This window comes from Colias eurytheme, chromosome 9 (genome assembly GCF_061535395.1).
Source record: "Colias eurytheme isolate Ceu_HAF_F1 chromosome 9, ilColEury1 Martin Lab GWU primary, whole genome shotgun sequence".
NCBI lineage: Eukaryota > Metazoa > Arthropoda > Insecta > Lepidoptera > Pieridae > Colias > Colias eurytheme.
The window spans coordinates 9,312,094-9,325,977 of record NC_142988.1 but is presented as its reverse complement, the minus strand read 5'-3'; the positions used below and the strand labels follow the sequence as shown (position 1 = coordinate 9,325,977).

The following is a 13,884-nucleotide window of genomic DNA, read 5'->3' as shown; positions in this document are numbered from 1 at the left end:
TTTGAAGGTCAATTAATTTTAAATCAAAATCAAACTGGATTAATCACTACTTGTGTATATGAATTGATTTTAAGTAACTGTCCTACAGTGGATCGGTCACGTGATATTCTAGAACTAAGTAAGTACATAGGTTATATATTTTGTCTATGGTACATACATATTTTATGGTAAGGTCATTTTCATTGTACTGATGCAACTTGTTTTAAAATAAATAAAATCTTTTGGTATTATTGAATATGAGTTTGTAAAATAAGGCTCACAATACAGATTCATTGAAAAATGTGGCATTGAAATAACTTATACACAAGTAATTTTTTCAATATGATCTATTCACGTGCTTACATATTAATATATCTAATAATAATTTATACTTGTATTATTTGTCAATTTTTAAGGTAAAATTTAATTAACTATATCTAAACAATAGAAATCAAACAAATTTTATCCGTTTATCTCACATTTATACTCCAAGCAATTGACGTTCCATGTAAGATGCACAACAACAATCACAATAATATCAATAACATCATTCAAAATGTAAAATAAAAATACATCTACTATTCAATAAATATAAATAACGTCTGCCTATTTACAAAATTCCACTAAAATAAATTAAAGCTTCATTGCGTGACTCGATAGGCCGGTTCCCGGCTTGTTTCTTGTCAACTCCGTTCCGAGCTAACACTACGGACCCTTCTTATAAAGTTCTCGACTTTTCGGCACGGGCTCTGACATTCTTGATTCGATTCTATGAGGTATGGTCCGAGGTGATTTTCACGTCCCTCCGGCGTACGGCTGCCCGAACCTTTAATTAAAAATGGTTCCAAATCAGCATTCACGGACCGTGTTGTAACCGCGTTCGTGTTTTCCTCCAACGCAACTCTTTCCGCTTCCTTTTGTCGAAGCCACACTGGAGAATTAACATAAACTCGAGGTCTCTCTCTCAACGCGTTGCATCTTTCCAACGCTGGTCTATAAACTGGTGCCGGGGGTCTGTACGCAGCTGGTATGGGCACACCTCTTCCAATGACACTACAAATTAATCCTTTCAAAGCTGCTCTAAAGTCTTTTAAATGATATGCATACAAAAGTGGATTAATTGCCGAGTTTAAATGGGAGAAAATTATGCAGAAGTATGTGAGAGGGTTCGGTATGTCTAGCTCCGGCATAAACGCTTTTATGGCATTGATAGTGTACAAAGGTATCCAACAGATAATGAAGAAAAAGACGATGATCGCCAGGTTTTGTGTAGCTTTTACTTCACGTTTCTGGGCCGCTCCGAGCACTCGCAGCATAGTTCCAGCACGACCCTGTCCACCTTCTACGGTCACCACTGCACTCATCTGAAAAAATAATATAAACTCTATTATATTATTTAAATGCAAAACGTTGAAGGAGAGTCAATTATCTTGATTAGGCAATTGTAGGAACTTCTACCATCGAGGAGATTTCGGTGTGACTACAATGAACATCACACTCGACAATGGTCGAAATTTTGTTCAAATATTATGACCTTGTTACGAGACAATAACCGCATATAGACAATAACCATAGACTATGTTTAGCATGTCTATAACCTATTTACATAAAAAAGTTATGCTATCATTGTAAGCTATACATACATACTGTAGATTTCGTTAGAAATTTATTTGGATACTGGATTTGTAGGTCTATTAATGTATGTGTTTTATGAATATTTTTATTTATAAAGTATCTAAATTAATAAAAATACTAGCTGACCCAACAAACGTTGTTCTGTCCTTAGGGGCATGAAAAATAGATGTTGTCCGATTCGCAGGCCTACCCAATATTATGCAGTACCTATCAACCTATGCACACAAAATTTCATGAGAATCGGTCGAGCCATTTCGGAGGACTAATTATTATGAGAATATTATACCTACTTATAGGATGTACATGTATTATACCTATTTAAACTTGATGTAAAAATTTGATAATATCGTCCGAATTTATTACTTAAGTATGACAAAAATTCGTAAGCAATAATATAGGTACAAGATAACCATTGTTACATGAATAAATATAAAAAAAACATAAGTACCTAAGTACATATTAGATAACATTGTCATGTAAAATCAACGCAATTCGTTTGACTTCGGTCGTTGACATCGTGGTAACTGGTAGGTGAAAGCATGCGTAAATATACAGCTTTCTACTTAAAAATCGACATGCCAAATTTTCAAAATATGAATCAATATCATTCCTATACTTAATAATAATTACAGAAATTTGTAATTACACACAAATATGTGATTTCTATTTTCTCCTTATTTACATACTTCCATAATATTGAGATACATGTAGTACATTGTTCTTTATCAATCTTTATATTTTTAAGTTCTGAATTTTTTATTTAGATGGCGTGCGAAGACGACCTGTTTATTTATCTTGAAAACACGCAGTATCTCGATTGACACCAATTAATTATCTACATTCAACTCTGTCCAGTGTAAATCGATGAAGGATAAGAAATAGATAAAAACTAAGTCTAATTTTGTATTACTATTTCAGTTTTATTACATTTCATACATTTGTATGCATTGTAATATTCTCATTTACCTAATGAAAATACGCCTTGTCGTAAGGTAATATTTATTTTAGGTAGTATTGATACTAGTTGATAAAATATATTAATTTGAAAGGTTATGCTTTCACTATTTGGCTAATTATGTAACTTTACCTTTTTCGACACAGCCGGTTACAAAACTTTATTGTCTAAAGAAACTGTACAACGCTATTGCTAGAGGAAGATAGGTAATTGATCCATAATTTTACTTCCTCAAGACTTCCAACATTAATTAGTACAGTTTTAAAGGCTTATTTACACAGTTGTTCATTGTGTAACTAAATTAACAATAAATGAACGTAGTCAGTATTTTTAAACATTTTAGACAGACGTAATATCATGTCTATTTTGTTTTAAACTGCATGAGAATAAGACCGCCTTCTGTGAGTTATAATTTTTATTTGGAGAGCACAATAAAGTACCTACCTACCAATAATAAAAAATAAAAAACTTTGTAGGCGTACTTTGCATACATACTTACTTTAACATTTTACATAACTATAGGTACCTAATTCATAAGTAAGTATTCAAATTATCAAAAAAATATACCGAATTAAATGATCAAAATAATGTTTTATGATTTATCATTAGACCGGGAGATACTGACACAAAATTTCGAGTCATTTGTAACAGGATGGCGGTTCTACAGGGGTCTTAGTACGCAATGACAAAAAGAAAAACGATGGCGTGAACGCAGCTCCGTCACGCTGGAACCCGCTTTAAAAAAAACCTTACTTTTTTTCAGCCTATTTTACCTACAAACGATGCTAATAAATGTAGTATAGGTCAATTTTTTGTAGTCTTATTAGTTACTTAGAAAACATCATTGATATCGTTCGAAGTAAAAAATATAAATAATAGCGTGTTGATTAGTTTTGGAATGGGTTCCAAATTGATTGTAGTTTATTGTAGTGGCAAGAAAATTCTTTATTTGCGTTGTTTTATCTCAAATTATTGCAAGAAGGTCACAATAACAAGATTTAAAAAAATAAACAACACTTGTTCAAAAACTACAAACGATGCCAATAAATGTAGTATAGGTCAATTTTTTGTAGTCTTATTAGTTGCTTAGAAAACATCATTGATATCGTTCGAAGTAAAAAATATAAATAATAGCGTGTTGATTAGTTTTGGAATGGGTTCCAAATTGATTGTAGTTTATTGTAGTGGCAAGAAAATTCTTTATTTGCGTTGTTTTATCTCAAATTATTGCAAGAAAGTCACAATAACAAGATTTTAAAAAATAAATAACACTTGTTCAAAAACTACAAACGATGCCAATAAATGTAGTATAGGTCAATTTTTTGTAGTCTTATTAGTTACTTAGAAAACATCATTGATATCGTTCGAAGTAAAAAATATAAATAATAGCGTGTTGATTAGTTTTGGAATGGGTTCCAAATTGATTGTAGTTTATTGTAGTGGCAAGAAAATTCTTTGTTTGCGTTGTTTTATCTCAAATTATTGCAAGAAGGTCACAATAACAAGATTTTAAAAAATAAATAACACTTGTTCAAAAACTACAAATGATGCCAATAAATGTAGTATAGGTCAATTTTTTGTAGTCTTATTAGTTACATACTTAGAAAACATCATTGATATCGTTCGAAGTAAAAAATATAAATAATAGCGTGTTGATTAGTTTTGGAATGGGTTCCAAATTGATTGTAGTTTATTGTAGTGGCAAGAAAATTCTTTATTTGCGTTGTTTTATCTCAAATTATTGCAAGAAGGTCACAATAACAAGATTTTAAAAAATAAATAACACTTGTTCAAAAACTACAAACGATGCCAATAAATGTAGTATAGGTCAATTTTTTGTAGTCTTATTAGTTGCTTAGAAAACATCATTGATATCGTTCGAAGTAAAAAATATAAATAATAGCGTGTTGATTAGTTTTGGAATGGGTTCCAAATTGATTGTAGTTTATTGTAGTGGCAAGAAAATTCTTTATTTGCGTTGTTTTATCTCAAATTATTGCAAGAAGGTCACAATAACAAGATTTTAAAAAATAAACAACACTTGTTCAAAAACTACAAACGATGCCAATAAATGTAGTATAGGTCAATTTTTTGTAGTCTTATTAGTTGCTTAGAAAACATCATTGATATCGTTCGAAGTAAAAAATATAAATAATAGCGTGTTGATTAGTTTTGGAATGGGTTCCAAATTGATTGTAGTTTATTGTAGTGGCAAGAAAATTCTTTATTTGCGTTGTTTTATCTCAAATTATTGCAAGAAAGTCACAATAACAAGATTTTAAAAAATAAATAACACTTGTTCAAAAACTACAAACGATGCCAATAAATGTAGTATAGGTCAATTTTTTGTAGTCTTATTAGTTACTTAGAAAACATCATTGATATCGTTCGAAGTAAAAAATATAAATAATAGCGTGTTGATTAGTTTTGGAATGGGTTCCAAATTGATTGTAGTTTATTGTAGTGGCAAGAAAATTCTTTGTTTGCGTTGTTTTATCTCAAATTATTGCAAGAAGGTCACAATAACAAGATTTTAAAAAATAAATAACACTTGTTCAAAAACTACAAATGATGCCAATAAATGTAATATAGGTCAATTTTTTGTAGTCTTATTAGTTACATACTTAGAAAACATCATTGATATCGTTCGAAGTAAAAAATATAAATAATAGCGTGTTGATTAGTTTTGGAATGGGTTCCAAATTGATTGTAGTTTATTGTAGTGGCAAGAAAATTCTTTATTTGCGTTGTTTTATCTCAAATTATTGCAAGAAGGTCACAATAACAAGATTTTAAAAAATAAATAACACTTGTTCAAAAACTACAAACGATGCCAATAAATGTAGTATAGGTCAATTTTTTGTAGTCTTATTAGCTACTTAGAAAACATCATTGATATCGTTCGAAGTAAAAAATATAAATAATAGCGTGTTGATTAGTTTTGGAATGGGTTCCAAATTGATTGTAGTTTATTGTAGTGGCAAGAAAATTCTTTATTTGCGTTGTTTTATCTCAAATTATTGCAAGAAGGTCACAATAACAAGATTTTAAAAAATAAATAACACTTGTTCAAAAACTACAAACGATGCCAATAAATGTAGTATAGGTCAATTTTTTGTAGTCTTATTAGTTACTTAGAAAACATCATTGATATCGTTCGAAGTAAAAAATATAAATAATAGCGTGTTGATTAGTTTTGGAATGGGTTCCAAATTGATTGTAGTTTATTGTAGTGGCAAGAAAATTCTTTATTTGCGTTGTTTTATCTCAAATTATTGCAAGAAGGTCACAATAACAAGATTTTAAAAAATAAATAACACTTGTTCAAAAACTACAAACGATGCCAATAAATGTAGTATAGGTCAATTTTTTGTAGTCTTATTAGTTACTTAGAAAACATCATTGATATCGTTCGAAGTAAAAAATATAAATAATAGCGTGTTGATTAGTATACGATCCTTCAACTGTATCGTAGCTGTTGTTAAAAATACTAACAATTACTCTCTGATTATTGATTAACAATTTTCAATTATCAAAAACTTTTACACTTTCAGAAATTATATTTAAAAATTCAACTCATTTGCAGCTCAAGTTTTCAATACTTACGAAAGTCCGTGTATAGTTGGCTGTCATTATTTTTTAATACGAAAAACAGCACATACTTGTAAGTCCAACGATTTTGAATTTATATTTTGAGGTATAATCGATGCTACATTTACTGTAGGCACTATAGTAACTGTAAACTTGTGTACGCACGCTTATATTTAATCGGTAATGTCCATATATGTACATATAAAGGTATGCTGTCGGAAGACAAACTGTGAAACTACGAACGATTTCCTTTTCTATTTTCTAACGTCTTAAAATGTATCACTCTATCAAACACTAAGTAGATTTATTCATTCGCACTTATAATCAGTAATAAGCAAGACATACTGGGTACTGTGACAATTGTTCATATCGTTTGTAGTTTTTATGCCAGTGTCATTTTATTATACCACTACAATTTGGCTAGTTTTATCTGATTTTTCTTGAAGTTATTTTAGAGGATAAATTATTTTACCAGTACTACAATAAACGATAAATGACAATATTAATTCCAATTTTTTATATTGCACTATTTTGAGTTTTTTTTCGTTTCGGATGGAATTTATCCATTATTTCATTTTAATTACTTTTGTCGTCTCAGCAGTTTCGGATTATTAAGTGACTTTGTAACATTGAACAGCAAACTACTGAACATTAAAGATATCCAACTCTTTTTTTTTAACATATATCATGTGCAATTTAATGTACACTAAATTACGAAACTCCCACACGCATACACAAACACGCACGTGTGCGAAGATGTATGTATGAGCATGAATATTTTTTTTTCTAAAACTACAAACGACACGAAATCCAAGGCTCATAATTTTTTTGAATATATTAACTTATTGAACACTAAATTTTTTGTTTTTTATTGCTTACAGGGGTTCAGCAGCCACTACAAACATATGAGTTTAGCTACAATCAACTACATTGTTTGTAGTTTTTGAACAAGTGTTATTTATTTTTTAAAATCTTGTTATTGTGACCTTCTTGCAATAATTTGAGATAAAACAACGCAAATAAAGAACTTTCTTGCCACTACAATAAACTACAATCAATTTGGAACCCATTCCAAAACTAATCAACACGCTATTATTTATATTTTTTACTTCGAACGATATCAATGATGTTTTCTAAGTAACTAATAAGACTACAAAAAATTGACCTATACTACATTTATTGGCATCGTTTGTAGTTTTTGAACAAGTGTTATTTATTTTTTAAAATCTTGTTATTGTGACCTTCTTGCAATAATTTGAGATAAAACAACGCAAATAAAGAATTTTCTTGCCACTACAATAAACTACAATCAATTTGGAACCCATTCCAAAACTAATCAACACGCTATTATTTATATTTTTTACTTCGAACGATATCAATGATGTTTTCTAAGTAACTAATAAGACTACAAAAAATTGACCTATACTACATTTATTGGCATCGTTTGTAGTTTTTGAACAAGTGTTATTTATTTTTTAAAATCTTGTTATTGTGACCTTCTTGCAATAATTTGAGATAAAACAACGCAAATAAAGAATTTTCTTGCCACTACAATAAACTACAATCAATTTGGAACCCATTCCAAAACTAATCAACACGCTATTATTTATATTTTTTACTTCGAACGATATCAATGATGTTTTCTAAGTAACTAATAAGACTACAAAAAATTGACCTATACTACATTTATTGGCATCGTTTGTAGTTTTTGAACAAGTGTTATTTATTTTTTAAAATCTTGTTATTGTGACCTTCTTGCAATAATTTGAGATAAAACAACGCAAATAAAGAATTTTCTTGCCACTACAATAAACTACAATCAATTTGGAACCCATTCCAAAACTAATCAACACGCTATTATTTATATTTTTTACTTCGAACGATATCAATGATGTTTTCTAAGTAACTAATAAGACTACAAAAAATTGACCTATACTACATTTATTAGCATCGTTTGTAGGTAAAATAGGCTGAAAAAAAGTAAGGTTTTTTTTAAAGCGGGTTCCAGCGTGACGGAGCTCGTGAACGCTGGTACCGGCGGCTTAGTCGCGTGGGCGTTAGTCGAACTCGTCGGAAAATAGCGAAAGTCAAACGATTTGTAACAGTATGGCACTTATTTTTCCTGTAAGTTTGAGGATCAACAAATATAAATACAAAATTTCAAAGATCTATGTGTTGGAAATCTTAACTTATATAAATTAATAATAAATTAAGTTTTCAAGTATGACAGCACTTTTTCCCCCTACTAGAAGTATGGCAAATATAATAATGGTCACATTTTATCAAATACTCTCCAAAAATCCAAATGCAATACTGGTACAAAAAGTTTGGCGAAATAAAAATTTTTTGCAGATTTTCGGCGGTATGGCGACCATTTGGAATCGTCCGAAAAGTATGGCATGGCGATTTTCGTAAATGGCTGCACGACGATAGTTACCTGTGCAAAAGTTAGCCTGGTACAAATGGTTGAATGATTGTTTTATTTAAATCAACACATTCGCGTCGGTATGGCGGGCTGTAAGTCACACCGGAAAAGTATGGCATGACACTACCGCCTACTACTTTTTTATGGGCTTTTTTATGGGTAAATTCTAAAATTTTTGTGTTACAAATCGTTTGACTTTCGCTATTTTTCCGACGAGTTCGACAAACGCCCACGCGACTAAGCCACCGGTACCAGCGTTCACACCATCATTTTTCTTTTTGTCATTGCGTACTAAGACCCCTGTAGAACCGCCATCCTTGTTACAAATGACTCGAAATTTTGTGTCAGTATCTCCCGGTCTACATGTGTTTCAGAAACAAAACAAAACAGCAATCATACCTGAGAAATGTAAATAATAGCCATATCGCACTTGATTTCCCAAACAATGTTTTGTTTTACAATTTACACCGATAAGCGTATCACGCTGTTTATTATCTAAATTCTGAAAGAATGTTGTTCCGATCTGCTTATTAAGAAATAACGTCTAGTAAAACGACTTGTTTTATATATAGGGAAAAGGAACATTTATACGTTTTGTTACAATAAATGTTTTGAGCATCCAATGCAATATCGTTTTCAACTACCTACATCTTTATAATATAAAAATGAATCCCAAAATGTGTTGGTAAGCGCATAACTTGAGAACGGCTGAACCGATTTCGTTAATTCTTTTTTTATTATATTCCTTGAAGTACGAGGATGGTTCTTACGTAGAGAAAACGTAAATATGTACCACGGGCGAAGCCGGGGCGGACTGCTAGTTTAAAATAAAAGACATCTGTAGTTAATTACATTTTACATATTATTATTTTGGTTTTATGTATTACCACTAGGTATTGTTATTTAACGAGTTGTGTCCAAATGGCCGTAGTAATAATATAATTCATATTAATATTACGTTCAATATAACGCCCATAGCAGGTGATATATTATCATGATCGTGAATCTCGAATGTCAATCTAATAGTATTATCAATGCCCAGGCACCTATTTATATATTATTATCTGTCTAACCCTATCTTATCTTACTGATATTATAGAGAAGAAAGTTTGTGAGGATGGAGGTTTGTATGCATGTTTGTTCCTCTTTCACACGAAAACCGGATTTTGATAATAGTTGGCATTATGTGTCAGAATAACACATAATAAGCTATAGAAATATTTACTTGATCTTCCCTTGTTCACGTCACGGCATCACGGCCACGGGTGAAAATCTGGACCGATTTGGCAAATTCTTTTACTATAACAGCTGATACTCTATCGTGATAAATAAACATTAAATATGATATAGCAAAAGAAAGCGGCTTCCGTTATTTTTTCTTCCATATAAAACATACCTGTTTAACAACAACGCGGTATATATGCGCGTAGAATGCGGCAAGCAAAACGCTGGGCGTGACAATGGTCGCGAAGTATAGGAAGAGGAGGTAGTTGTAGTCCATGACTTCCACGAAGTAGCAGCTCGGAGTGGGCCCGACGGCTGCATGCCAGCCCAGGAGCGGTAGGAACCCCACGCCGGCGCCGGCCACCCAGCACACAGAGATTATTGCTGAAAATAAACAAAACTTAACTGAAAAAAAGAGCGTGTGTGAAGCACACGTGTCAGAAGTGAAACTTCTTTGGCGAGATTCAAGATAGGTACCAAAATCGTCGCCTTACTCCATGACGTAACACCTTGAAATTTTACATTCAACGCGCCGAAAGAAGTTTCACTTCAAACACATGGATATGTTTGGGGAACAACCACCTCTCTAACTACCCTCCTACCTTCTATCTTTACGTTGCAGGTTGCTAAAATCAAAATATGTAGTAACGTAACTCTTAAGTCTGTTAACTTTTTTTTATATTAAAAGCTAATAATTCTAACCCAATAAGTTGTCTTTGTTATTGTCTTGTTTCTAGTTGTCTTACTGGTAATTAATTAGTTACTTTAGTTACTACCATACAAACTTTTAATTTGTGTATCAACAACAAATTTTGTTGGCTTATCTCTCTAAGTATCTCGAATGTTGTAATTATTCCACTAAATATACTGAATAAACACACCGAGGATGTGTGATAAGCTTTGTATGAAGGTTATTTTTGTTTCAGGATAGACAAAATATGATTCATGCAAGTATCATATGCCCCTTAGATATGCCTTATCTCAATCCAATAAAAAAAATATGTTGTTGGTATAACCTAAACCGAGTCTCTAATATTTCATATTTACCTAAGTTATCCTTACTAATATTATAAATGCGAAAGTAACTCTGTCTGTCTGTCTGTTACTCAATCACGCCTAAACTACTGAACCAATTTGCATGAAATTTGGTATGGGGATATTTTGATACCCGAGAAAGGACATAGGCTACCTTTTATTGCGAAATATGTACCACGGGCGAAGCCGGGGCGGACCACTAGTTTTATATAAGTTCGATGGTTTTCCAGCTCATAATGCGCGATATGTAAACATTTTGATAAGTAGGTAAATATTTTAGAATACCTAATCGATGAGCAAATATATATATTGTTTACAAATTTCTTATCAGATAGTAGGTACCCAGAATCTAATTCTTATACAGTTCTATCGTGCCAAATAATTTCATAATGGAGCCTGTTTTACGACGGAAAATGAAGACAAAATATGAAGGTATTAATTATTTTGTTCGTATCATTTTTTAATATGAAACATTTTTAATATGAAACGTTAAACCAATTGAGCAAAATTCTTATAATAGTAATGTAACAACTAATTGAATTGCGTAATATTTACCTACGCAACAACGTCATTGAATCGCATATATGTTATATCTATAATATTTTAATATTATTTACGTTTTTTCATGGACAGAGATCGCTTATTCATCTGCACGGTGTTTATATGACAATTTTTATGAATCATGTCGGTACGTACACGTATTATTATGTACATTCAATTGAAATGGGTTGAATGAATTAAAATTCAGATCCATTATGTGCATTGTGCGTACAATAATAAAAACTTACATTTAAAGGTAATATACAGTGGGTAAGTACCTACTGGGTTATCTCATCAACGTGACGCGAAGTAACAGTAACAGGAAAATCATTATATTCTTAGAACTATTCGTAGTCTTAAAGATAAACACATTCTCTGTTACTAGGTATATTGTATCCTGACTAAGAGTAAATCACTTCATAGTATAAACTATAAAACAAATTCAATTCATTAAATCTTTAAAACTACGCAACTGATTTTATTACGGTTGTAGATAGAGTGATTCAACGGTAAGGTGTATATTTATTAGGTTTTTATTTAATTTTATACAGGATTATATACACGTCAATTATATAAAAAAATATTCTGTGGCGCCAGCATGATAGGTACACGTACCTACATGCAAACAAAAGGAAAACGTTCAGAAGAGCGTCACGTCACGTCACGTTGCGTATTTCCGAATATTTATTTGATATTTCCGTTGGTCCTTACTAGCAATTAATATTACTGTGATCTGTGGTTTTATGAACAAATAAACTATATTTGTGTATTTCTTAACTATAAAACAATAACGTCATTAACCGTAACTAATTTATCTACTAAATTACATAACATGAAATGCTTGAATTCGATAAACGATATGTTTGCGCTTTGTAAGTTTTTCACAGTAAGAATGTATAATTTTTATAACATGTATTTTAAAGAATGATACATTACCAATGTTTAAGATTTATATGTAGTTGATTAACCACATTAGAAACTGGTTTTTATTGCCTTTATATTACAAACTAGCGACCCGCCCCGGCTTCGCACGGATGCAATGCTGATACTACATAAATACACTACAGAAAAACTGTGAACGTTGTACATATATAAAAACATAGCGGCCCGCTCCGGCTTCGCACGGGTATAAAATATATAGCCGGGCGGCCGGCCGGTACCGCCGCAAACGCTACGTCCCGCAATTTTTAAATCTGTAATATCTTCGAAAATATTCACTTAAATCATACGGTGTAAAGGGCCATATAGATCTATATTAAATGAACGATGTATTCAAGGTATTTAATTGGTTAAGGATTAATGCTGTATTGGTTAAAATCGCTTCGAAAATTAGCCATTATTTGTTGTAAAAAGTAAATTACAAAAAAAAGTTATTGTGGGCTATCCATAAGAGATAGATATATACCACCGCGGACTTTTCTGTAGACCTTTTCAATGTGTATAATACTTAGTACATTATTTTGATAAAACTCTTAGGGTTCAGCCTGCGTTTGCAATGTAAGCGGAAAATATGTTTTTTACGACATCACATTAGAAACCTCAAAAATAACAGTACTTCTTCACTATTTGATGGATGTTATTATACATATAAACCTTCCTCTTGAATCACTCTATCTATTAAAAAAAACCGCATCAAAATCCGTTGCGTAGTTTCAAAGATTTAAGCGTACAAAGGGACATAGGGACATAGGGACAGAGAAAGCGACTTTGTTTTATACTATGTAGTGATATAATCAACGATTGTTTAGTAAATATTGACGAAATTGCTGTACATATATTATATTTTGTGGAGTCACTGAACTATATCAGATTTAAAACGAAAGACCTTTTCTAGCAATAAAAACAATGGAATAGTGTATATTTTCTTTCTTTACAGTTAAATCCTTATAATTACCACGCAAAGGTCAACGGACAACGGTACAAAGGACAAAAACATCGAGTTTATATAGTATGTTAAAAAATAAATTTATAATACCTCTTATACATATATACTTACTTACCAAGAGTTTTACGTAAACAAAAATCAACTATACTATGATACAAAAAATTGTTTTTTAGGTACCTAGATCATGGACATTTATCTCACATCACAAAAAGTAGACAGGGCAGAATGCAGATATTTTTTTCAAAACCAATGTAGATACTTACTTACTACAACCTAGTACCTACCTACCTACCTAAGCTTTTTATAAAAACTGCTATTCTAAAAAATATATTTATATAGATGTTATAGTCAAAGTCCGATACACAGTCTCTTCGCGGAAGGACTGGTTTATCCTAGGTTTGGCCAAAGCCATCAGGCAATCCCCGAAATACATTTCAATTTCGCCCTTTGCCTGAAGTATTTTTAGTCAAACCCAGGAGCTCCTAACTTTTCAGTCAAACGTCGAAAGTAAATTATTCTGTTTCGGTTTTGGCCTAGTCAATCCTAGAAGCGACTGCAATTCTCGGTCAAACGTTGATCTGAACATGTTTAAACAGGTTCATAATGTCTCTCGCG

General features: G+C 31.5%; 1 protein-coding gene across 1 annotated transcript; it reads right to left on the bottom strand.

The window, feature by feature from the left end:
- Positions 1-450: 450 nt before the first annotated feature.
- On the bottom strand, positions 451-10,374 carry LOC149906030 (adenosine receptor A2a-like). Its single transcript, XM_090105451.1, has 2 exons — positions 9,982-10,374; positions 451-1,343 (listed from the first exon to the last, which is right to left on the bottom strand). Exons 1-2 carry the CDS (start codon positions 10,084-10,086, stop codon positions 663-665), a joined length of 786 nt encoding a protein of 261 aa, XP_089961577.1. The 5' UTR covers positions 10,087-10,374; the 3' UTR covers positions 451-662.
- Between the last annotated feature and the right edge of the window lie 3,510 nt (positions 10,375-13,884).

What these genes read in the sequence shown, in the direction of transcription:
- LOC149906030 (XM_090105451.1), bottom strand. Translation starts at nt 10,086, where the DNA reads ATGGACTACAACTACCTCCTCTTCCTATACTTCGCGACCATTGTCACG. An exon ending in ACCGCGTTGTTGTTAAACAG is followed by an intron (nt 1,344 to 9,981) that starts GTATGTTTTATA and finishes TTATTTTTTCAG; the next exon opens with ATGAGTGCAGTGGTGACCGT.